The 24751-nt window shown below is 42.6% G+C and overlaps 1 protein-coding gene across 4 annotated transcripts in view; it reads right to left on the bottom strand.

The window, feature by feature from the left end:
* Positions 1 to 24751, bottom strand: part of MACROH2A1 (macroH2A.1 histone) — a 76995-nt gene that overhangs the window by 9856 nt on the left and 42388 nt on the right. The window contains exons 5-7 of one of the 4 annotated variants that reach the window (XM_087816372.1): positions 15469 to 15579; positions 7677 to 7776; positions 1155 to 1244 (exon numbers count right to left, since the gene is read on the bottom strand). In XM_087816372.1, the coding sequence (XP_087672498.1) occupies positions 1155 to 1244; positions 7677 to 7776; positions 15469 to 15579 (301 nt within the window). Of the gene's footprint in view, positions 1 to 1154; positions 1245 to 5904; positions 5996 to 7676; positions 7777 to 15468; positions 15580 to 24751 lie in introns of all 4 variants that reach the window. The other 3 variants (XM_087816374.1, XM_087816373.1, XM_087816375.1) reach the window with 3 other exon arrangements.

Here is a 24751-nt window from a genome sequence, read left to right as displayed (position 1 = left end):
TTTTTATATTTTAAAACCTTTTTTAAAATAAATCTTAAAATCAAGAACTGAGTATGTTTTTGTTATTGAAACAAGCAAATAGATCTTTAACCATGCTAAATCTAATGGGTTTGCTGAGTTTGGTGCATGGCAGCAACCAGGGCCACCAAATAGGCTCAAACTGGAACACCAATGGGAAGGAGCCCAGGGCTGGCTCAGAGGAGTGCCAGGAAGGGGCTGAGGAAAGGCCAGGAGCCCTTGGCCCTGTAGGTGATGCTGCGTGTGTCCTCCCTTATTCCAGGTGGAACTGGCTGGAAGAGCTTGATAACTGCCCCCACACAATGCCATGTCCCTTATAGGCAAAACAGCTGGCAGAGCAGAGGTCAAAGTCACAGAGCCCCATGACTAGCCCAGAGTGGCAGGTCATACATAGTCCCTGGGGAAAAGGGGTTATGACTTTCCTGATAGACCCTCTGAGAAAGGGCTTGTGTGGACGCATAGTAGTTGTTGATGCCCATATTTAATTAAGATTCATTTTGAAGACAGAATGGGCACAGGAAACCAGAGCCCAAAAAAGAAAGGGAGTGGCCTATCCTTCCACAGCTGTGGGCTGAGCCAGGCTGTACCACTGCGGACTCCCAGGCTCTCAGGAGGCCGCCTGTCCACCTAAAATGTGGGCTGGCAGCAGTAATCAGCACTGTGTCTCTACAACAGTTCTTAGTGCTACTTCTCCCCACATCAGACTTCCCTGTATCAGGAAAAGTGTAATTGGCAAGTGAGAAATGTGTACATATACTTTTCCCATTAAAAACACAGATGGCTGAATAAAAGTAATTAATTTGCATCTCTCACCAGCAGTTTCGCAGATGGCTCAGTAGCACTATCTCTAATTCCCAGATCTTAAATTTGCCAAACTTGGCTTCTCTAATTCCTTAAAATTTGACATCAAACATTTAGAAGCTATTTTAAGTAATAAAGAAAAAAAAAATGGAAAGGCAATTTCCACAACTCTTAAGCTCTCCTGACAATCTGCATGTGACAAAAGTCTAAGTAGCAAAGCCAAAGGCTCCCCCCATCCCGCCACCACCTCTGAATCCCATGCTGTCTCATTAACTGGTTTCCCTAACCCTGCATCGCCAACACCCAAAAGCAGCATACCATGCTCCCGACCTTACCTCCAGCTACTTCCAAGGGCCCGTTCTTTTTCCGGAGCTCCAGAACAGCTTCCACAAACTCCTTGCCACCTTTCTTCTCCAGCGTGTTTCCTAGACAAGGACAGGGTGAACTCAGACTGCCATTCTGGTGTCTCAGGACACACACAGACACTTAGCATGTCAGGTGACTACATACTTTAAGTGATCTGATCAGCTAAATTTCCATATGGCTGCAAAACAGGAGCTAAGCCTCTGTTGAGTTACAGAGTGTGATTCAGGAGGGATTCATCGGCCAGGTACCACTCTGGCACCCCTTATTTAGGGGGTGAATCAGGGTGATCCTGGATGAGCCAGAGATGTGAGGGAGATGGGAGATGCCTGTTCTTTGTGAGCACGCCTATTAGCGTGAGAAACCAGATGGCTTCCAAGGCTGGCTTCAAAGGCTGATACCTCCCCTGGATTTTCTTCTCTGTCTCTGGGGAGAACCCCCAAATAAGGAGGTTTTAGAAGCAGCGTACCATGCTCCCATCAGGCAGCTAGCTCCCCTCTTGGCAGCGGGCCCAGAAGAAACTGTGCAGATTTGGCCACTTCTGGACCAACATTATTACCATGTTTAGTTCCTATTTTGCAGCTTGGACATATGTGAATACAAAAATAAAAATAAAAAAAAAATGGCCTCAGACAGAATTTTCTTAATCACACTTATGATTCAGAATCATTTCAGTAAAGGAGAGCAACATCAGAAGCAGAGCTTAGAGATGACCTTGTATTATATAAAAGCTTAGAAAGGAGGATGACTTAACTGTTCAGGATCAGGCACTTTTGTTTTATCCAATGGCAGTAGGAAGCACTTTTTCTTGTGCATTAGGGTACTAACAACTAATTGATAATTTCTGCTATGAAAGCCAAGTTCTCAAACAAGTTCCCAACCCTGATAAGGTCTGTGGGTTAGATGTCTCGTGTGGGAGAGCAAGCAGCAACCAAAATGAGAGACACCACCACCCTTTAAAGTTTGGCCAGAATGGGGTCTCAGTCTTCCTTAAGCTCTGATTCCTCAGTTTTGCACATTTTAAAGTACTTTTCCTCACAAGAGGACAAAATACTCCCCTTAAGATTCACCATTTGTCTTGGAAAATTCAAGGTGCACCTGGCAAATTCTGGGATGGGTCAGTCAGGGTGCATCGGAATGCACCAGCCCAAATTCTCTCGGGATCTGCCCTGTAATGACTAGGGCTGATTTTCTTAAGAGAAATCTGCCTCACTTGAATGCTTGTTCTGGAGGGGTGAACTGACCCCAGGAAGTGTCTAGAAGGAAAATCAGACAGCCTGGGCACTGTCACCAATAAGACAGCCCCAGAATTAATGGCAGGTACTGGCCTGTGAGCCACCTAACTGTAGGAAGTCTAGGGTGAGTAAATGAACGTGACCAGCTGGCCATCAATCAGAGAGATTAACGTGGGATCCTTGAGGTGGGGTTCAGCGTCCCTCGTCATTAGCCCAGACAGCCCCCATGCCTTCCAGTCTTGGAAAGCAGTGAAGTGGGCATTTAAGTGACAGAGGTGGCCAACTGCTGCGTGTTTCTGACAAAGTTCAGCATCAGAGAGTGGCTGAATGAGCTTGAGGGAGCAGGTTTGGGCCTTGTGACTCAGAGACCCCATCTATGGAGGCTTTGAGGATACAGCCCAGGTGAGTGAGACTCACTTACAGGTTCACCTGAAATATCCGTGCCACTGAGAAAATTGAATACGCTGGATCCCAAAATGCTGCTGCCCAGCTGCACCTGGTCTAGCCTTCCCTCCTAACCCAGTCTCCGGCTCAAGGGAGGGACACAAATGTGCTCTAGGCAGGACTAGCTCCCGTCCTCATTCTCCATCCTATCTACTCTTTGGGAGAGCTGGGAAATTTGGAAGGGAAAATAAAATCAGTACTGTATTAACTAATACTACCAACTCCTTTCTAAAATACAAAATATTTCTTAAGAAAACAGGCTGATTTACATAAAAGGTGTTTTATCTTAGGAAGAGCGTTTACTTTAAAATTTTTACTTATAATTAAATCTTGCTTTAATTAAAAGTGAAATTTGCAAGTTAAAATACACTTAATGCCCAAACTTAAAAACTGAACCCTAGATTGCAGGCAATCCACCCAGTCAGGACTTGACTCCTACACACACATATGTATGCACATGTTCATGTAGACACACAGGTACTTTTTAACAAGAAACAGGCCCATTTCAACTGTATTGTCAACACTCTTAATGTAAGACTCTTGCTTTTTAGGCTTAACTTCAGGGTTAATCATAAAGCAATTGGCTTATTTGCCCCCAAGCATAAACATGTGTTACTCCCATGAGAACAAGAACATTATTTCATGCTTAGAAAGCAGGCATAAGTATCAGTGTTCAAAACAGCCTAAGCGAAAATTTAGGCTTGGACAAATGTCAGGCTAAGCCTGTGGTCTATTTCACTGTTAGAAAGAACTTTTGATGGGTAAAGTTAATCACTGGGGCTAAGCATTCCTGCACTCGCATTCCTTCTTCCAGCGGTCTCGGGACTCAGGAATTCACACCAAATATGAGAAATGGAGTGATTGCGTCCTAGCTTCCTCGTTTCCCCTCTCACACATCAAAGTGGGAGCTGGAACCAATTGAGAGCACGTGTGAATCTGGTTGATCATTGGTTTGGCATTATGAAGGAAATCTGGGTTCAGTACTAGTTTGGACTGGTTCGCTGAGAAAAAGCACTGAGGTGGGCTTTTGGAGACCTGGGTTCGGATCCAGACACAGTCTTTCCTCCTCAGCCAGTCAGGTTGTCTGGACCTGCTGAGGTTCTTTTCCAGCTGTGACAGTGTCAGTGAGTGACGTGACCTTGGGCAAGCTGCTCTTGAACCCAAGTTACTTGCATGTCACTGAGGCTATCATATGTTTACTCTGTGAATATCAGTGGGCTGAGGACAAGCAGGCTAGAGGGGAAAGGATTGACACTGTCATTCAGGAAGGACTGACTGGGCTCTTGGGGGGGGGCACAGTTGACTGCCTGTGACCCTCTCCAGGCCTACAGCTTTACCCCCTAGTGTGGCTAATCCTGCCGAACACAGGCCTTCCACTGCCCAGCAGGTCAGCAACTCTCCTCTCCCTGAGCCCAGGAAGTGTCATAATTTTCATTTTACCAAAAGTCCTGGATGGCAGGATGAACACAGGCCTTAGTCATTCCTGGCTGAAAGATGACTTCTTAGCTGTTCATTTATTTATTTTCCTCCAAATAAGTATTTCCCTCCCACCAAGTTTTCATTTGGTTAAGAAAGCATCTCTCTCTCAAGCTGCCTGACTTAGGAGCTCTTAACTCCTCCAAAATCTTGTCAAAGGGGAGTTTATTTTAATTACCTACAGCCTGGATTCACTTTGGCCTGGCAGACTTGTCAAATCCTGACTTTCCATCTAGTTTGTCTTTGCATCCATGTCCGAAATTCAAAATGCCCAGGAGAGCAATTAGCCCAAATCACAGTGGCTGGGGCAGGCTGTGAACAGCAGGCTTTGCTAGTGACAGGAAACAGAGCTGGACCACCAGGCTGCTGAACTGCTGCACCTCCAGTGTCCAGGACACTCACGAAAATCCTGAGCGCCGCATCCTTCACGATGACCTTACCATCTGCCCTTATTAGAAACGTCTCTATTCTCTCTGGAAGCTGGTGTTTGAATCTACACTCAGAATGCTCCTCTCGGGACCAGCACATCTACTGTAAAAATCACACATTTGGGAACGAGACCATAGGTCGGCACCAATCATGAGCAAGGCACAAAGCATGGTGCTTTGCTTATTAAATTATTTAACATAATCTCATTATTAGCACGATTTTTAAGATAGAGAAAAGCCAAGGCATGAGGAAGTTAAGTGACTTGCCCAGGCCCTATAACTAGTAAAAGGTGAGGTTAGGGTTCAAGCCCCCTGTACCCAGTTCCAACAGTTTTGTTGTTTTTGCCATAGATGCCTCATCACACAAGTGCCTCAGCACATTTTTAAAGCAGAGCACATTCTGACCCACTGCCGCAGCAAGTCGTCAGCCATAGGCTCAGCACCCCGAGTGCTCTCTGCCTCACCCTGCCCTCAGCTATTGAGCACCGGGACAATCGATGGTGCAATGCCTATCAGCTGCTGGGAGAGGAAGGGCTTTCTGGATCTAGGAGAGTATTTCTCAAGACAACACATCAGAATGAGGTGATTTTTGTTCCTGGAAGGTCTGAGAACACCTGAGTGTGGAAGGGTGTTCCAAAACCACCCCAGTGGGCACCTGAGTTTTTAAGGCCACTTTCAGGAAGGAGTGTGCTTCTAATGCAGAGAGAATGTGGGAGTGGGTGGCTCGGAAGCCTGTGCACAACTGCCCCTGTATGTCTGGTCCACAGAGGACACAGAAGTGGTCTTGGATGTTCCTCGGCCAATCTGATGGCATAGCCCTTGCAGCTAAGTCACGTGTGAACCCAGGCTCCATCAAAGCTGTGCCTCGTGAAGCAAATGAAGAAATGAAGTTGCTGAACCAGTTTCCAAACCAGAAGCGCGCCCATTTGTGAGCTGCATGATGCACCTGGCTGACAGCTGTAGTTCTCATGCTCGCAACCCGGGGACAGGAGACCTTGGGAAGGTCGACCTTGAGAAGGTCAGGACAGCTGGAAGTGTGAAATGAATGCAGCCCTGCATAGCTGTCAAAGGATCAAGCTGTCTGCGGCGGCCGACTGACCATGCACACACACACTCGGCAGCACCCAGCTAGGCATTACCTACTTCACCACCGGTGTAGAAGTCAGTGTTTGTCGGGTGAACGACAGCATCACTGTCGATCGAGGCAATGTCAGCCTGTACAACTTGCAACTATAACAGGTAAACAAATGTATATCAACTGTGTTGGACCGAGACCCACGCACAGGCACATTCACTAACGCCCCTTGGCAGGGCTGGCCTACCTGGTCGATTCCAACATAGGAGCCCAAGGGGCACAGTCCACGAAGTGTGCGCACACGTGGATGGGGGTGAGGAGGAGGAATATCAAATGTGACATGTTGAAATTAAACATTTGAATGACAAGTCCCAAAAAAAGAGAAACATACACATGAGATCATTTCAAAGGTTAAAAGAAATAACAAAACAACGAATGCCCCATTTCACTTCGCAAAAGCCTGTGTAGCTGGAACCCCACTGAAAAGGCTACTAAAATGGCGTCTGTTTTTAAAAAAAAAAGTGGACTGTCAGGCCAACCAAAACAATCAGTTTCTCCATTTTGTCAGGAGCAGTCAACTTTCTGGATCTGACATTCTTGTGACACTCATCAGTTTGTCTACCTTCAAGGGACATCTCTTGAAAACCGAGAAAACAGTATAGGTATGCATAGAGGACTGCCTTTATTTTTCCCCTTCAATGAGTAAAAACATTTTTTCAGGCCTCTTATTCTAGGTAATCTTATTTTTATGTATTAGTATATATAACAGGATAGAATTCTTGCTTTCTCTAGCTTGTGGCTTTTTTTTTTTTTTTAAAGAAGGCATCTGGTAGAGGCATTTGGGAAACAAGTTTGAGTGAAGTATTCTTCTTGAGTCCCAGTGCGCATGTCTGCAGCCCACTACTGCACCCAGGTTGTAAGGGTTGGGCCTGGGCTCTGGAACAAGCATCCCTCCCAGCCAGGAAATGCTGTCCTACAATCGCAGCACAAGGGGGGAGCTAAGGGCACACAAAACGCACCTAAGTCTGCATCAGGCAAGAGGCTAGCCTGCTACCCCTGGCAAGGCTCACAGCTAAGAGGACGGGAGCCTTAATGGGGCTCCTGAGCTGAGGTATCTGGGCAAAGATGAAGCCACAGGGTGGGACACCTGAGGGGTCACTCTCAGCTGGCTCTCTGAACCCTCCACCCTCCTGAGCAGGGAGAGCCTGTGGCTATAGGGGCAGAACTTCCCTCTGTAGGAACTCACTTGGAAAGAAATATTGTTCCCCTGTTTAATATCTTCCAGCCAAATAACTCAGCCATATACTGTTTTCAGTTGTAACAAAAAAACTGAAATGACAATAGGTGGTAAATTTGGGGGAAACCAATTTGCTGGTGGGTTAAAGACAGCTTAATTGTATACTGATGCAGCTTGTCTCCCTTTTCAGGTGCTTTCAAGCTTTGAGTGTCATTTCTAATTAAGGCTTAAATGGAGAAACTATCATTTTATAGTTTCCTGAGATTTTTCCATTCTAAAAAATAACAAACACATTTTTTTAAAAATCCCCCCCAAGTAACCAGCAGTCAGTGTGATTATTATGGAAGAGAATTTAGATGGCAATATATTTACAATCAAGGGAAGAAAGCAGCCAATTGCACTTAATGGAACACCATCTGATCATTTCCATTCGGAATGGCTTGGAATAAGCAGACATTCAGTGTCCACACCCAAACGTTCATCTTGGACTGGGGAATTTGGCTTGACCACCTGAAGTTTGAGAAGATGAAGAGCCTAAATTCTGGGTTCCATAAATTTTCACCTGACAGCTGGCGGCGCCAAACCCCATCCCCGATTACCTAGGTCATCTTTAAGGTCAATGTCAGCATTGGTAGGATTGATTATGGCCTCCACCTCAAAGCCGGCTAAATTACTGATTTCACTGTGAATAAGGTTCAGCTGAAAAGAAAAGCATGAGGTGGGAAATAGCAGGGCAGCTGGGGAGTCAGAGGAGTGAGCCTCGGGGCGCAGGTGAGGGGCAGTGGACATTTCAAGGGCACTAGGCACAAAGGGGAGCAGGGAATTACTGACTAAAACGAATCCATTTCTAACAAAAGACTCAAATGTCACTCACGACACTGAAAGGAAGCAAGCTAGCCTGAGGGGTCCAGAACCTGTTGGCTGATGCTTAGAGCAAAAGAGTGGCATTAGCCATATTGGACTGGTGGACTCACTTCCCTTAAAAGAACTTGTGATCTGGGGGGGGGGCAAACAAAAGCTGCCAGGACCCAGAATCAGAGGACTCACTGCTGGGCGGGTGTGCTACATGTCGCTATCCTCTCTGAGCAGTGGCGTGGTGCAGAAGCCCCAGCTGGTTTGGGCGAACCCCTAGGAGCTCTGCCACTCTCCTCCAAGTGGCCATGGGTCTTCAAGGCTACCCCCATCACCATGACTACTGGCTGGCTCCCCTGCCCTGCTCAGGGGTGGCATGGAGGAGAATGGTCTGGTGCTCAGTAACATCTGATTTGACATGTCCATTAATCATGTAATGCTGAAGGTCTGGTGAAACCCAGGAAGAAAACAGCAGTTCTCCAGTGAAACAATGTGTCTTTTAAATGTTGTTCACCTTGTTGGTGAGGTTACTCTGAGGCTCAATGGGTGGAGCATTTTCCTTGAGTGAATTTTATGAGTACTTTCTAAAGAGTGCTCTTTCTAAAGAGTCACTGAGTATCCCCCTCCCTACTATTATTCTGTTGCCATAGCAACCTTCAGTAGGAGAGGAATCCCAAGTTCTAGACTCAGCTGTGAGGAGGCAAAGGGAATTAAATTAGCTGGCTCAGGATGACTATCCTGTATACACTCTTCCCCTTCCTGTTCTTAGGTACAGGTGCCTGCAGCAAAGCCAGCTCTAGCTCACGCTGTCTCTGCCTCTCTCTTCTTTCCCTCGCTCCGGGCCCTCCCTCTCTCTCCCCTTCTCTCAAAATGCTCATTCTTCAGTGACAAATTCCTAGCAGCTGCAGCAAGGAGTAACGCCTGAGAGTCCCCTGAGTAGCTGGCGCCCCAGACCGGCTGAGTGCAGGCTGGGAGAGCTGACTGCAGCCCGCAGGGCCCGGCAGGGGAGGAGCCTTTGCCCAGGCTCACTCCAAAGACACTTGGCCGGGAGGCCCTTGGCAATTGAGCTCCAAGTCACTGAATTTCGGGGGCCAAACATTTTGTTGAAAACAAAATCAAACAAAAAACCTGACACTCTATAAGCATCAGATATATAAACCCAAACTTCTGATTTCCAGAAGCAGTCAGCAGATTCTCCAAAAAGGGACTGGCTTAGACTACAAGTCACTCTCCTTTGTGAGAAAGCAGCTGTGGATATAAGTTTGGTCACGTGGCCAGGGAAGGACTCTGGCTGGGCCCTGACACAAGGCAGTGGTCTGAATTTTTAGTTTGGACTCAAAGAGAAAGGAGGAACAAGTTTTCTCCACTTGGACTTTCTGTGGTATGGTACCCAGCCTGCAGGGTGATGTAGGGGCCGCCCACATCCCTGGAGCCAAAGGAAGGGCACTGAGGGTGATCTCACACAGCTAGGCTCTCAGGAGCACAGGGCCCTGGCGTCAGGGCAGAGCACAGAAAGGCCAGGGCGCTCAGTGCCCCGCTCAGGGAGAAGGGTATGGGTGGGCACAGGTGGGGGTCTCAGGTAAGGCGAGTGAACATTCAGGATTCAGGACAGGTAAGAGGTTTGATTATGGTACGTCAGTATTGCATGTGACTTCAAGCAAATGCTGTTTATAAAATCTCAAATTAAGCCAACACTACGTCTCCCCCCCCCCCCATCAAAAAAACAACACAAAAACCTCACACTGTGAAAGTGGAAGGAGGTTTTCGGGGGAAGGAGAAGAAAGAAACGCTTCACTTGGTGTGGTGTGGATGAGTATACATCTATGAAATTCCTTTTTTGTTGTTTAAAAAACTGAACATGTTCAAATCCTTAAAATTCACACACTTTCTAAGTACAGACACTTCTGCATTTGTATTCAGAAATGCCTCACTGGAAAACCCCAGTCGCCTGTCTCTCACTGCCTGGGGAGAAGCACCTCTCTGTCCAAGGGAATGGGCTCCCTGGGGAAACTGGAGGGCTCGTGGCTTTGCTGGAGTGAGGGAGTGGCTGCAAACAGAATTCAAGTTCCTCAGAGAGTTCCCAGTGCACTCTGACTTGCCTTCCCTCCTGACCAGCAGCAGCCCGGCTCTTGGGAGCGCAGAGTGCTGCATCTCATGGAGCCACTACCCCCAGCATCGAGAATTCCCAGTTCATCAGGTGCTGGTTCACTTACCCACACCTTGATTTTCCAACTGTGCTCTGCTATGCACTAGGCTTGGCAAAGTCCTCAGGGGCTAAGCCACAAAACTGTTTTGCTGCTATTAAATATGTACAAATATGTATTTCTTAAAAATTCTCTTAACTATAAAGCATGTGCTTGTGGGAGGGAGTCTGTGTGTGTGCGCTTGGGAGAGGAATGGGGAGAGGAAAGGACAAATTGCTTCAGGAACTATGGAAAGACTAAGGGGTAATCAACTTGGTTTGGGCAGGCTGGAGCAGTGGGCAGAGAAGCCAACAGTGAGATGATCACGAACAAATACAGTAGCTCCCCTGGACAAGTATGTGCTGTCCACTGGCACACATGAACAAGCCTGGTAGGGGCAGGAGAAATCCCAGTCCTAGGAGGTCCCAGCACCCCCCACCATTACACAGGGTCAAATCCAACTGGATCTCTCAGCCAAAGGGGCAGGTGGCTGTCTAAAGCACATGGCAAAGCAGGAGTACTTGTGGGCTGAGAAATCATATTTCTGGAGTGTTGTGAGAATTCCTAAATTTAATCTGATTTTCTGGGAGGGAAGAGGGTCATTAATGATTTTAGAATTTGAATGAGATTACTTTGTCTCAGCACTGGGAAAGATAGAAAGCTGTTTTAAACCACGGCATGGGGAATTTAAAACATCTGTGAAGACTGCTGGCCACTGGAGAGAGTGGCCAAAGTGTCCCACTGTGGAGCTGGGAGGAAAGGACTTAGCCAACAAGATCCCTTCTACCACTGGGACCTATTATCTAACCTCCGCTGGCTCTGCTGTAGCCACCTCTGAGGTCCACAGCACCCAAGTCGCTATGCCCACATTAACCCCTTTTCTCTATTCATGTTGTGAACTTGTTAGATTTTAAGTTCCTTGAAGGCAGGGTGTCAGTGCCACATACTGCCTAAGACAGCGCTCAGGTTTCTGTAGGCACACTAATAGAGTTGGAACTGAACACCCAACATCATGACATACTCTGAGGTGAAATGAACATCCCCCTTCCCTTAAATCAGGGCTACTGGAAATGCTAGCTCAGGAGCCAGCCCCTTGGCCTGCCTTGGACCTGAGGTGGCCAGAGCCAACCTGGCCATCCTGGAAGAGAGGTTGGCGCCCACTGTTTAGGGAATGCCAGGAGGTGGTCTGACTTTGATAGGGAAGGAGCTGGTGGCTTGGAGCTACTGGGTGGACACCTAGGATGCCCTGGCATGACCTATTGGCTATACGAAATAGTACAATCCTATTTTTTTTTACGTAATATATTCAGAAATTCAATCTTAGGAAATCAAAGTGATTGTTAAAGATTATATGAGTGGCATGTTTAGTCTAGACTGTAATCGTCAATTTTGGTGTCCTTCATTCCCTCATAACGGAAAAGGAAGGAGAAGACTAACCAGCCTTACTTCCCTGTGCCAGTCACATGAAATGCAACTTTTTTTCTGTCCTCAAAGTCTACTTAAACTAAGAATGGTGGAAAGGACAGTGTCTTCCATAGACCTGCTTCTAAATTCCTCATGGAGAACCACGTTTGCTCTGTGGCCCACTCTCAGGCCCTCTCCTGCCCTTGCCTCTGGGATGGAAAGACTACATCTGTACTATGCTGTCCGCCTTGCATGCATCCCCGGCCTGAATTTCCCCAGAAGCCTAGGTCTGGTGGTGGCATCTGGTGTGTTTCAGGCTAGAACGTGTCACACAAAGATCAGGACACACGTGGGCACTGCTGAAGGCCCAGGAGCTGAGTCACTGCTCTTCATGGCTTCGTCAGCTTCCTAAATGGCCTCAAAGGCCGCTGGTCAGCCACAGGGTGGAAGGGGTAGCAGCTCCTTCCTCCTCACTGAAGCTTCCAGAGCTCCTCCTCTCCTTAGTCTTCCAGCCCCAGGGTGTCTGGATCTGAGGGAGAAAAGCCCTGGAACTCCTCCCCTGCTTTTGGTGGCCTATAGCTGCCACGCTGATCGGTAAGGAGGCATGAAGGCTCACTCACACCTCCTTACACTGCCCTCCCAACTGCTTCGAATAACACTGACCCTACCCTACCAGGAAACCTAAATCATTACTGCCACTGACATGGAGTATTTTTTTTGGAAATAAAATCATCAGGTTTTTATATCTCTAAAAAGGGCTGCAAATCCCCATTGAATCACAAAAGAAAAAAGCTTTTAGCTGATTCAGATTCACAGCACTGTTTTCTCTTTGAAAGCAGTTCAATAATGTGTGTGAACATTGGGTAAAATCATAGAGTAATAAAGGTGATGACTCCTGAGACTTCAGTTTGTGAAGTTCCTCATCAACAATTAGATCCCAGGCTCCTAAGCCCAGCTGCTTCTCCTGTGAGTGGCTTAGCAACCATGCCTTTCGCAGCTGTAGGGAGCACAGTGTCACCTTTCTCCACCCCGCTGGCAACATTCAAGCCTTGGTTTAGTTGCCACAGGTGGAAAAATAAGACTCGTAGGACACGGGGTGCCATACGGTTATAGTTCTCAAGGACTCTTTTTGAAACATTTCCTAAAATCCAAGTCAAAATCAATGTCTGTAATAACAATTTAACATGCTATTGTGTAAAATGCTATTTGCTTTGTGTAAAAATTCCTGTCAGTTTTGTGACTCCTGCCTCTTTTGCACTATATGCCATGATTTTTACCTGATAGTAATAGCCAATAAAGGGCCAAAAAGTATTGCTTCAAAATAGTGCTCCGAGCTATAAACTGTCCATCTCCTGCTGCAGGGAGGGGCACAGGGTGCCAGGAAGGGCTGCTGGCACACTAGTTTCCAACTCTGGTGCCCAGGCTGACTTGAAGTTTCACTTCATTCTGTGATGCCACATTTGGGGAGGGCAGTTTACTCTGCTAAAGGGGATCTGCAGTGCTGGAGTTGGGGGTCCCTCATCCTGGATGTGGGAATCTTGAGTCATTAAGCACATTTAAGGCAAAGGGCAGTCTTGTGGTGTTTTGTTCTCACCACTTGCTATGAGAAAGAAGCGGTGGTCCATCTGGTTCTGCACTCAGCCCCTTCTCTTACAGTTGACCATTCTACCCTGGACTCCAATTCAACGAATCCTTTCAGAGTCTCCTTCCAAAAGTCAAGATTTCAAACAGGCACATTTGTCAAACCTACTTCTTCTATTTTCCTCTATATCTTAAATAACATCAGATGACATGTCTATAAATGATTATGGAGTATCAATACTTTGTAGCTTTTAGATTCCCCCATCCCCAACCCTGAGCAGGGTTAGTCAGTATTAGCAGGATTTCTGGTACTTCTGTGTCTGTGGCTTCTGGCCCTGAGGCCAGATGTGCCCAAATGGAGAAGACGGCACTGCTTGGTTGCGGAGGAGCTAGTAATGTGTCTATAGCCTTTGCTGCCTCCCTTCCAGGGCTCACATGCAGGAGAGCCCAATTCCAAGATCAAGAAGGGCATCTCCATTTGTAGGGCTGAGTGGTGCAATTTTGGAAATATTTGAGTTCATCCAGCAAAGGGTGTGACGAGTTCTGATCTGAGGTTGGCTTTGGGGTAGTCGACAGAAGGTAGCAGCCCAAGCATCCATCGGTAGATGAGTGGATAAAACAGCCATGGTACATTTGCACAATGGAATACTACTCGGCCGTAGAAAAGAAGAAAAATTTTACCCTTTGCGACAGCATGGATGGACCTGGAGAACATTGTGCTAAGTGAAATAAGCCAGTCAGAAAAAGACAAGTACCATATGATTTCACTCACATGTGGAATTTAATGAACTAACAAGCAAAACAGAGACAGACTCATAGACAGAGAGCAGGCTGAAAGCTCTGGTGGAGGGGTTGAGGAAAAAAACAACTCATGGACACGGACAACAGTGTGGTGACTGCAGGGGAAGGAGGATGGGGAGGTGGAAGAGGGTATAATGGGGATAAATAGTGATGGCAGAAAAAAGAACACCAGAAGGGGAGAGGCCAGGGTCAAGGCACAGGGTGGGGGAAGGAGTGAGGGAGAGGGTGACTCCAGGGGCTGAACTGTCCTACCTGCTTAACAGGCTTCCAAGTCCTGGCTAATTGTCTGCATGAGGGATCTGAAGCACACATGAGCTAGTCCTAACTAACAGGGGTTTTCAAACTTTCATTCAAGCCAGAGTGATTTGGATGACAGGTCACATTAACGCTAATATTACCCAAAGGATGTACAAGGACATGCAAGGAGACCCGGGTGGCTGCCTTCACTGCTGAATTGAAATTTTTAATAAATAAAAAATATTTTAAACAAAAACTTTCAAAGCCCCAGACCTTAAGATGACAATTAGTGCTGCTTATTTTCTCCTTTGAAAATGCATACAAAAGACAGATAATGGTTATAAAATGTAAGCTGGAATGGTTACTTGCTGGAACACAGAGTCCACCACAGGAGCTGCACCATGAGAGCCTGAGTGTACTTAGCGACAGGAAGGGGGAGGGGAAAGGAGGAGCACTTGCAATGAATGATGTGAGGACAACTGTCACTGAGATGCAAAAGAAAATCGAGTGAGGTTTTAAAAATGATGCAACTTCAGAACCAAATTGTTAACCACATTCAAACTAAACACAATTTACACAAAAGGCCGAATTCATGCTTTTAACTTTTTAAAATGTAGAATTTAAAAAATTAAGAAAAGTTTAATTCCCTTTCTCTCCACACCCTTTTTTAGTATTAATAGAGAAAGATTAATTAACTCTCATTCTCAGGTCTTAAAAACCTATGCATCATTTTTATTTTCAACAGAAGTGAATCATCTTTTACAAAACCATGGCATCCTGGCAAAGTTGCATCACTGGGGTGGCTGAAAATATATTTCCTATGGTTAATAAAGCCACACAATTGGCTCGAGGAGTCGTCAGGTGGCTCCATGCACCCCTTACATACCTCTAGAAACAATCCTGCCCCCTAGACCAGGGGCTCTACCTTCAGTGCCCACTAGAGTGAGTGGGCTGCCTGCTAGAGTTTTCCTGTTCCAGGACCCAGTTTCAACGTCTGGCTGTTTTTCTGGCCAGAGCTATATGATGACCAGTTACCCCACATAAGCAGCTCCTTCCGAAGACTAACCCGGGTGTCCCACCCTCCCCATGCGCCCCACAGGAGCCTTTCCCTCTTCTTTACCATCACCTCCCCTTTCCGCCTGCCAGTCTCCTCCAATCACTCCTGTTATGTCCCTTGAGGAGGCCACTCCGAAAGACCCCCACCCCCACTCATTCTACCCACCCCCACGAGACCAGGAATGGCCTTTGGGAATTCCCAGGCCTTCCTGCCAGTGGAGGTGGCCTGTACCCTTCCCAGGGCCTGAAAGCAGACCAAGGCCACATGTTTGCCTACCTTCTGGCCAAGGAAGAGGCTCTTGGTGGAGAGAATTGTGAAGCCATCGGCGGGCGTGCCCTCGGTCGTGCTGTCGGCACTGGCTGCCTTGCTGACTTCTCCCTGCTTCTTCTTGCACAAATAGAAGAGTCAGTATGTGGCCTACACAGGAAGAGACCGCACGAATCTGGGCTTTTCTAACAAAAAGACCGCTCCCAGGCCTTGCCCATAATACTCAAGAGAAAACAGGAAACTAAACCCCTAGCACTTCTCAGCTTTTCTCAAAGTGGGGGCTACAAAGCTTATTTTGAAGTCCAAGAATTCTATGAAAAATGTTAAATTGTATTTTCAGTACTTTATAGTCTTAAAAAAAATTAGCTATTCAAAGGCAAAACTTTACTGTGATAATTTAGAACAGAACCATTTCATAGATTTATACCAAGTAAATGTCTCTTAATTGAGGGTCTTCAATTTCTAGATGTCTCTACACTATTCAAGTTTAAGGGGCAAAAACAAATTGTTTTATGTCATTAGTTCTCAAAAGAGCCAAAAAGCAGACCAAGGACCACAGTCTTCCAACCCTCCCCAGCCCAGGAGGTAAGACTCTCCAAATCTCCTTCAATAAGACCAGCCTTGGAGAGGGATCCATATGGTGGCTACTGGTAAACCCTGGAGACACCCCCCCAACCCCCATAGTTAGCATGGATCTTGGCATGCTCAGCATCATTAAGTCCGAAATATGTGTACCCTGAGGTTCCCAAGAGCCTTTCAAGGGGTATGCTGCATGGAGAGGTTTAATCAATTTCCAGATCCTCAACTTTCTAATGTACTTTTCCAAAATTAATCTGCCCTAAGAGAGATCTATGCCTGTGGTCAAAGATTTCATGCTGGGTCTCCTTGCACAACCACCCTTCTCCCACTTCCCAGACTAAATATTTGCATGGCACGCCCCTGGAGAAGGGATGCATGTCTTTCCCAGTCTTTTATATATTTTGGTTAAGGACGAGGCTTGTATTAAAAATGGGTATTTTGCGTCAATTGGGGATTTTCTGCATTCAGATATATTATAGAGTGAGGATAGTGGGAACAATGGCAATTTCTGTTTAGACATTAAACCTTTTCCCTTCCCCTAATTATTATCAAAACGTACATCACTCCTGAGGGAGGATCCAGTGGGAGCAAATCAAGAAAGCAGAACTTCTCTACTGCAGTCACGTCCAGTCTTCACAGTCAGTCAGATTGAGGGTCAATCCCACCCACTGATGTGCCACCAGCAATCAAGGCTCAACTACAACAGGAGGGCACACACAACCCACACAAGTGACACCTGGCTCACGTGACCAGGGAGACGACGCCACTGGGCCCCATAGGACAACTACTATATAAGGCCACTCCGCCAAGACTGGGAAATGTAGCGGATCTACTTAATACATAGAAACAAACATGAGGCGGCAGCCAATATGAGAAGACAAAGAAATATGTCCCAAATGAAAGAACAGGAGGAAGCTCCAGAAAAAGAGCTAAATGAAATGGAGGCAAGCATCTACCAGATACAGAGTTGAAAACACTGGTTATAAGGATGTTTATTGAACTTAGAAAAATAGATGAACTCAGTGAAAATTTACACAAAAAGATAGAAACCATAAAAAAAGAACCAGTTAGAATGAGGATACAATAACTGAAATGAAGAATTCATTTGATGGACTCAACAGATTAGATGAAGCAGAGGATCAAATGAGCGATCTGGAAGACAAGGTAGCAGAAAAAAAACAATCAGAACAGCAAAAATAATAAAATACAATGAGGACAGTTTAAGGGACCTCTTGGACGACATTAAACATTCTAACATCTGCATCACAGGAGCAGCCAAAAGAGGAGAGAGAGCGCAAGAAATTGAAAAACCTATGTGAAAAAATAATGACTGAGAACTTCTCTAACCTGGTGAAAGAAACAGACACACAAGTTCAGGAAGTGCAGAGTCCCAAATAAGGTGAACCCAAAGAGGCCCACACCAAGACACATCATAATTAAAATGCAAAAGGTTAAAGACAAAGAGAGAATCTTAAAAGCAGCAAGAGAAAAGCAGCTATTGGCATACAAGGGAGCTCCCATAACACTGTTACCTAACTTCTCAACAGAAATTTTGCAGGCCAGAAGGGACTGGCACAAAACATACAAAGTGATGAGAATCAAGAACCTACGCTCAAGATCACTCTATCCAACAAGGCTATCATTGAGAGAGTAAAGAGTTTCTCAGACAAGAAAAAACTAAGACTTCATCACCACTAAACAAGTATTAAAAGAAATGTTACAAGGACTTCTTTTAAAAGATGGAAAATGTGAATAAGAAAATATAGGAAAGAAAATTTTTCACATAATAAAAGCAGTGGATCAACCAACTATAAAGCTAGTACAAAGGTTAAAAGGCAAAAGTAGGAAGATCATGTGTAATTACAACAATAAATTAAGGGACACATACACACGAAGTAAGAAATAATAACAAAAACATAAACATGGAGTGGGTGAGTAAAAATTGTAGTGCTTATAGAGTGTGTTTAAATTTAAGCAACCAATAATTTAAAATAGACTGCTATAAACATAGCTTATATAGGATGCACATGGTAACCACAAACCAAAAATCCACAAGAGATATCGAAAAAGAGAGAGAGGAATCCACACACAACACTGTATAAAGTCATCAACATAAAACAGAAGAGAATAAGAGAATAAGAAAGGAACAGAGAAGAACTACAAAAACAATTTTAAAAAACAACAACATGGCAATAACTATATACCTATCAATAATTACTTTAAATATCAATGGACTAAATGCTCTAATCAAAATACATAGGTTGACTGAATGGATAAAAAGACAAGACCCATGCATATGCTGCCTATAAGAGACCCACTTCAGATCAAAAGACATACACAGACTAAAAGTAAAGGGAAGAAAAAGATATTTCATGCAAATGAAAATGAAAAAAAAAAGCTGGGGTAACAATACTTCTATCAGACAAAATAGACTTTAAAACAAGGGCTATAACAAGAGACAAGGAAGGGCATTTCATAATGATAAAGGAATCAATCCAAAAAGTGGACATAACTCTCATAAATATCTATGCACTCAACCTAGGAGCATCTATATATTAAAGCAAATATGGGTGAACATAAAGGGAGAGATTGATAGTAATACAGTCATAGTAGGAGACTTTAGCACTCTATTGACATCAATGGATAATATAGTCAGTAATACTGTAATAACTATGTATGGTGTCAGATGGGTACTAGACTTATTGGGGTGATCATTTCATAAGTTATATGTCTAATCACTGCACTGTACACCTGAAACTAATGTAATATTGTATGTCAAATGTAATTGAAAAAATTTTTTAAAAAGAAATTAGGGTGTAAGAAATATTACAGATGACCATGCCTTCCTGCAGGATGAATCTGGACAGTAAACTCAGGGCAAGACTTGTACCCTATCCATTTGCCCATTTAGGATTCAAATTCATTAACACATTAACATTTTCACTTACACTGAAAAATAGGTTTAATTTTGCTGAATTCTTTAACAATAAGGACTACTTTGGCATGTAGGTTATATGGCTAACAAGGAATATTTTCCATAAATTAAATGAGCTAAACCTGAAGCTCCAAAGTTTTAATATAAATAAGACAAAAGCATTTTATCAAGAAATATGGTAGTAGCAAAGATCTATTAAAGTTATTACTATTTTGGTTTTCCTAATACTTTGAGTGTATCAAATCTGACACGTGAAAGAGAAACAGGTATAATCAACAATTACATGGTAAGTCTTGGTAAAGCTTTTTTTGACATACTTCCCAGGAAACAAAAAAGGGAAAGGCTGGATGACAAATCCTTTTGCAAGTCAGATGTTTCTAATTCTGTGCTTTCAACAAAACTGAATACCAAATTGAGTTAACAGCTGACAGATCGTTAAAGAATAGGTTGATGGAGTTTAGTTAATAGTAATAGACCAATGCTGGTTTCTTGGTTATGACTAATGTACCAGGGTTATATAAGACATTAACAAGGAAATTGGGTGAGGGACATTCAGAAACTCTCTGTACTGTCTTTGTAACTTTTCTATAATTTAAAACGATTCTAAAATAAAACATTTAAACAAATTGATGACAGATTATTATGTGATTGTTGGCATATAACTCAGAAAGAGTTCTGAGGACTGAGTGGTGTTGCTATTACAAAATCTTTTCCATTTCTATTTAATTATTTTTGTGAACAAGATTTTTCAGGCACATGTAAGTATAAAAATATAGGATGCTGAACCCTGTCTAATTTTAGCAATAAGTAACATTCATCTTAGAATACTTGAGTTCACTGAAAATCTATCTCCATCTATCCCATACAGTTCCAAGAAAATTTTACTTTTTCCTTATGTTACTAAAATTTGTAATGTATTTGTCAGTTTAATCAATTGTGTATTAATAATAAATATGATAATTATCCAAGCCTGTAAAATCCGTAACCTTTAGTGTTTCTATGAAATATTTTCAAAATAAATTTAAATGTATATACATTATTTTTGTTGTGAAGATCAATAAAATACTAGAAGCATAAAAATATGTTACATTAGGATAAAATTTGTGGGGCAAGGAAAGGAAAATAATGGCTCAAAGAGAAAAGTAATATCAAATTTCCAACTGTAAAAAAAGTCTGTGTATTTTTTAAAATGATGATGGTATATCAAATCATCATAGCTACTTAGCTTTCTTTGGGTACACTTAAATAAGTGATGAAATAGTTTTCTTTTTAAATGTCAATTTTATTATATACCCAAAATTATACCTTTTGCAAGTATTTAAATTTATTATGAAAAGTTTAACTGTCAATTTTGAATGTGAGAGATACGATTTCAAAACTATCTAAGGAGGTATGCAACCAAAAAGTTTGAAAATCACTGTTCTATCAAGTGAACACCAGACTTACAGAAGGTGCTCAGTAAACACTGAGGAACAGGATGCAGCTGACAGGCAGATAAGGATTTAGCACTTCTTCCTAAGGACACTTGGATTTTAAGAGGTGAAAAAGCCCTAACTGACAGAATTTCAGGTATCTGGAATTAAGAGTTGGTTTTACTGGGAGGAGGGGAGCCGGAGAGCTTCCCTGTGTCCCTGATGCAAGTCAGCGGCCACCTATGCAGGCAGGTTATAAGGCTTAACCTGTGATAATTAATACTGGTGATTTTCAGCAGCATGTACAGGAGTAGGCAAAAGCAGGTTTACATTTAAAGTAGTTAATTGTTCATATGGAAAGATAGGCAGGTTATAATTATTACAGTAGCTTTATTAACCCAAAAGAATGTCACAATGTATGTGTGTACACACACACACACACACACACAGAAATATTATTCAGTCATAAAGAAGAAAATACTGCCAGGATGCCCAGAGAATTGCAAGTAAGATAAAGCCAAAGAAACCCACACAGACACACTATAATTAAAATGTGAAAAGTGAAATACAAGGAGAGGATCTTAAAAACAGAGAAGAAAGCAACTTGTTACATACAAGGGAATCCCTGTAAGAGTATAAGCAGATTTTTAAGCAGAAACAGTAGGCCTGAAGAGAGTGGCACGATATTCAAAGTGCTGAAAGTAAAACAAACACACACACACACACACACACACACACACAAAAGAAACACTTCTGACCAAGAATACTCTACCACCCAGCAAAGTTGTCCTTCAAAACTTAAGGGGAGATAGAGTTTACCACTAAACCAGCTTTACAAGGCTGAAAGTTCATGGAATTTCTTTAAGCTGAAAAGGAAGGGTGCTAATTAGTAACACAAAAAGATATGCAAGTATAAATCTCACTGGTAAAGGTAAATATATAGGAAAAGTGGTGGATTAATCACTTATAAAGCAAAAGCCCATAGTAGATACAGGAAGGAAAAAGAGAAAGGTATCTAATCATACCACTAAAAATATCATCAAATCACAAAGAGCAAGAGAATAAGAAAGGAACAAAGGAACTACAAAAAGCCCAAAATCAACAAAATGGCAATAAGTACATACCTATCATAACTACTTTAAATGGAAATGAACTAAATTATCCAAACAAAATACAGAAAGTGGCTGAATGAATAAAAACACAAGACCCATCTATATGCTGCGTACAAGAGCCTCACACAGACAGGTTGAAAGTGAAGGGACAGAAAAAGATTTTCCATTCAAATGAAAACCAAAACACAAAGACTGCAATAGCAGGCAATGAAGGGCATTACATAATGATAAAGGGGATGATCCAACAAGAGGCTATAACATTTGTAAATATTTATGCAGCCAACTCAGGAACACATCAATATATAATGCAAATATTAACAGATCTAAAGGGAAGTAATCTAAATAGCAAGTAATACAATAATAGGAGACATTAACACCCCACTTTCATCAATGGATAGATCATCCAGATAGAAAACTAGGATTAAGAAACATCAGCCTTAAACAACAAATTATGCCAGGTGGAATGAACAGATACATACAGAGCATTCCATCCAAAAGCAACAGAATACACATTCCTCTCAAGTACACATGAAACATTCTTCAGGACAGACCATATGTTAGGCCACCAATCAAGTCTTAAAAATTTAATAAGAATGAAACCATATCAAGCATCTTTTCTGACCACAATGGTATGAAACTAGTAATTAATTATAAGACTAATACGGGAAAATTCACAAATATGTGGAGATTAAACAACATGCTAGTAAACCAATGGGTCAAAGAATAAATCAAAAGGGAAATAAAAAATACCTTGAGAAAATGAAAATGGAAATGCAACATGCTAAAACTTATAAGATAAAGTGAAAGCAGTTCTAAGAGGGAAGTTTTAATGATAAACTCCTACACCAAAAAAACAAGAAAAACTTCAAATAAACCTAACTTTACAACACTTCAAGGAACTAGAAAAAGAACAAACTGAACCCAAAGTTCGCAGAAGGAAGGAAATAAAGATCAGCGCAGAAATAAATGAAAGAGACTAAAAACACAATAAAAAAGACCAATGAAACTAAGAGCTGGTATTTGAAAAAATAAACAAAACTGACAAACCTTTGGCTAGATTCATCAAGAAATAAAGAGACAGACTAACTAATCTCAGAGGGAAGTGGGGGGTGAGGGATGATTAACCAACGAACTTATATGCATGTATGCATAACCCCTGGACACAGACAGTAGTGCAGTAGATCTGGTGGGGGCGGGGAAGGGTGGAGACGACATCTGTAATACTTTCAATAATAAACATAAATTTTTTTAAAAAGGAAATAGGACTCAAAGTCAGAAATGAAAGAGGAGACATTACAACTGACACCACAGAAATACAAAGAATCATAAGAGACTACTATAAACAATGATGTGCCAAAAAATTGGACAACCTAGAAGAAATGGATAAATTCCTAGAAACATACATACCAAGACTGGATCATGAAGAAACAGAAAGTCTGAACAGACTGATTACTAGTAAAAAGATTGAATCAGTAATTAAAAACCTCCTAACAAACAAAAGTCCAGGACCAGGTGACTTCAGTGGTGATTCCTACCAAAGATTTAAAGAAGAATTAATACAAATCCTTCTCAAACTCTTCAAACATATAGAAGAGGAGGGAACACTTTCAAACTCATTTTATGAGGCCGGCAATACCCTAATACCAAAACCAGACAAAGATGCCATAAGAAAATTACAGGCTAATATCCCTGATGAACATAGATGCAAATCTTTAACAAAATATTAGCAAACCAAATTCAACAAGACATTTAAAGGCTCATATATCATGATCAAGTGGAATTTATTCCAGGGAAGCAAGGATGACTCAACATTCACATATCAATCAATGTGATACCCCACATGCACAAATAAAGGATAAAAATGATATGATCACACAAGAGGAGGAGGAAAAGCATTTGACAAAATTCAACACTCATTTATGATAAAAAAAACTCTCACCAAAATGGGTAGGGGGAATGTGCCTCAACATAATAAAGGCCACATATGATAAGCACACAGCTAACATCATGCTCAAAGATGAAAAGCTCAAAGCTTTTCCTCTAAGATCAAGAACAAGACAAGAATGCCCGATTTTACTACTTTTATCCAACATAGTACTGGAAGTACTAGCCACAGTAATTAGGCAAGAAAACAAAGTAAAAGACATCCAAATCAGAAAGAAACAATTAAAACTTGCTATTTTCAGATGCCATGATATTAAAAACACAAAACCCTAAAGACCCTACCAAAAAACTGTTAGAACTAAGCAACAAATTCAGTAAAGCTCAGTAGACAAAATCAATACACAAAAGTCTGTTATGTTTCTATACACTGATAATGAACTATCAGAAAAAGAAATTACAAAAACAATCCCATTTACAATTTCAACAAAAAGAATAAAATACCTATAAAAAAATCTATCCCGAAGGTGAAAGATCTGCATACTTAAAATTATAAGATGAAAGAAACTGAAGACACAAAAAAATGGCAAGATATTCTATGTTCATGAATTGGCAGAATTAGCACTGTTAAAATCTATACTACCCAAAGCAATCTACAGAGTGAATGCAATCGCTAATAAAATTACAATGGCATTTTTCACAAAAACAAAACAATCCTAAAATTTGTATGGAACCACGAAAGATCCTAAACAGCAAAAGCAATCTTGAGAAATAAGAACATAGCTGGAGCCCTGGCCAGTATGGCTCAGTTGGTTGAGAGTCATCCCATACACTGAAAGGCCGAGGGTTCGATTTCTGGTCAGGGCTCATACCCAGGTTGCGGGTTCGATCCCCCATCGAAGCATGTGCAGAAGCCAACTGATTGATGTTTCACTTTCACATCAATGTTTCTCTCTCTCTCTCTCTCTCTCTCTCTCTCTCTCTCCCCCGCTTCCTCTCTCTAAAATTAATAAAAGCATGTCCTCAGGTGAGGATTCAAAAAAAAGAACAAAGAACAAAGAAAAAAGCTGGACGCATCATGCTCACCAATATCAAACTATATTACAAAGCTATAGTAATCAAAATAGTATGGTATTAGCATCAAAACAGAAACATAGATCAATGGAACAGAATAGAGAGTCCAGAAATAAACCCATGCATAAATGGTCATTTAATTTTCAACAAAGGCACCATGAATATACAATGGGGAAAGGATAGTCTCTTTGATAAATGGTGCTGGGCAAACTGTATATCCACATGCAAAAGAATAAGACTGTACTCCTATCTTGCACCATACACAATAATCAACTCAAAATTAATTAAAGACTTGAACT

Source organism: Miniopterus natalensis, chromosome 4 (genome assembly GCF_054644295.1).
Source record: "Miniopterus natalensis isolate mMinNat1 chromosome 4, mMinNat1.hap1, whole genome shotgun sequence".
NCBI classification, from domain to species: Eukaryota; Metazoa; Chordata; class Mammalia; order Chiroptera; family Miniopteridae; genus Miniopterus; species Miniopterus natalensis.
The sequence above is the reverse complement of the archived record's forward strand: the minus strand, read 5'-3'. Positions and strand labels throughout refer to the sequence as shown.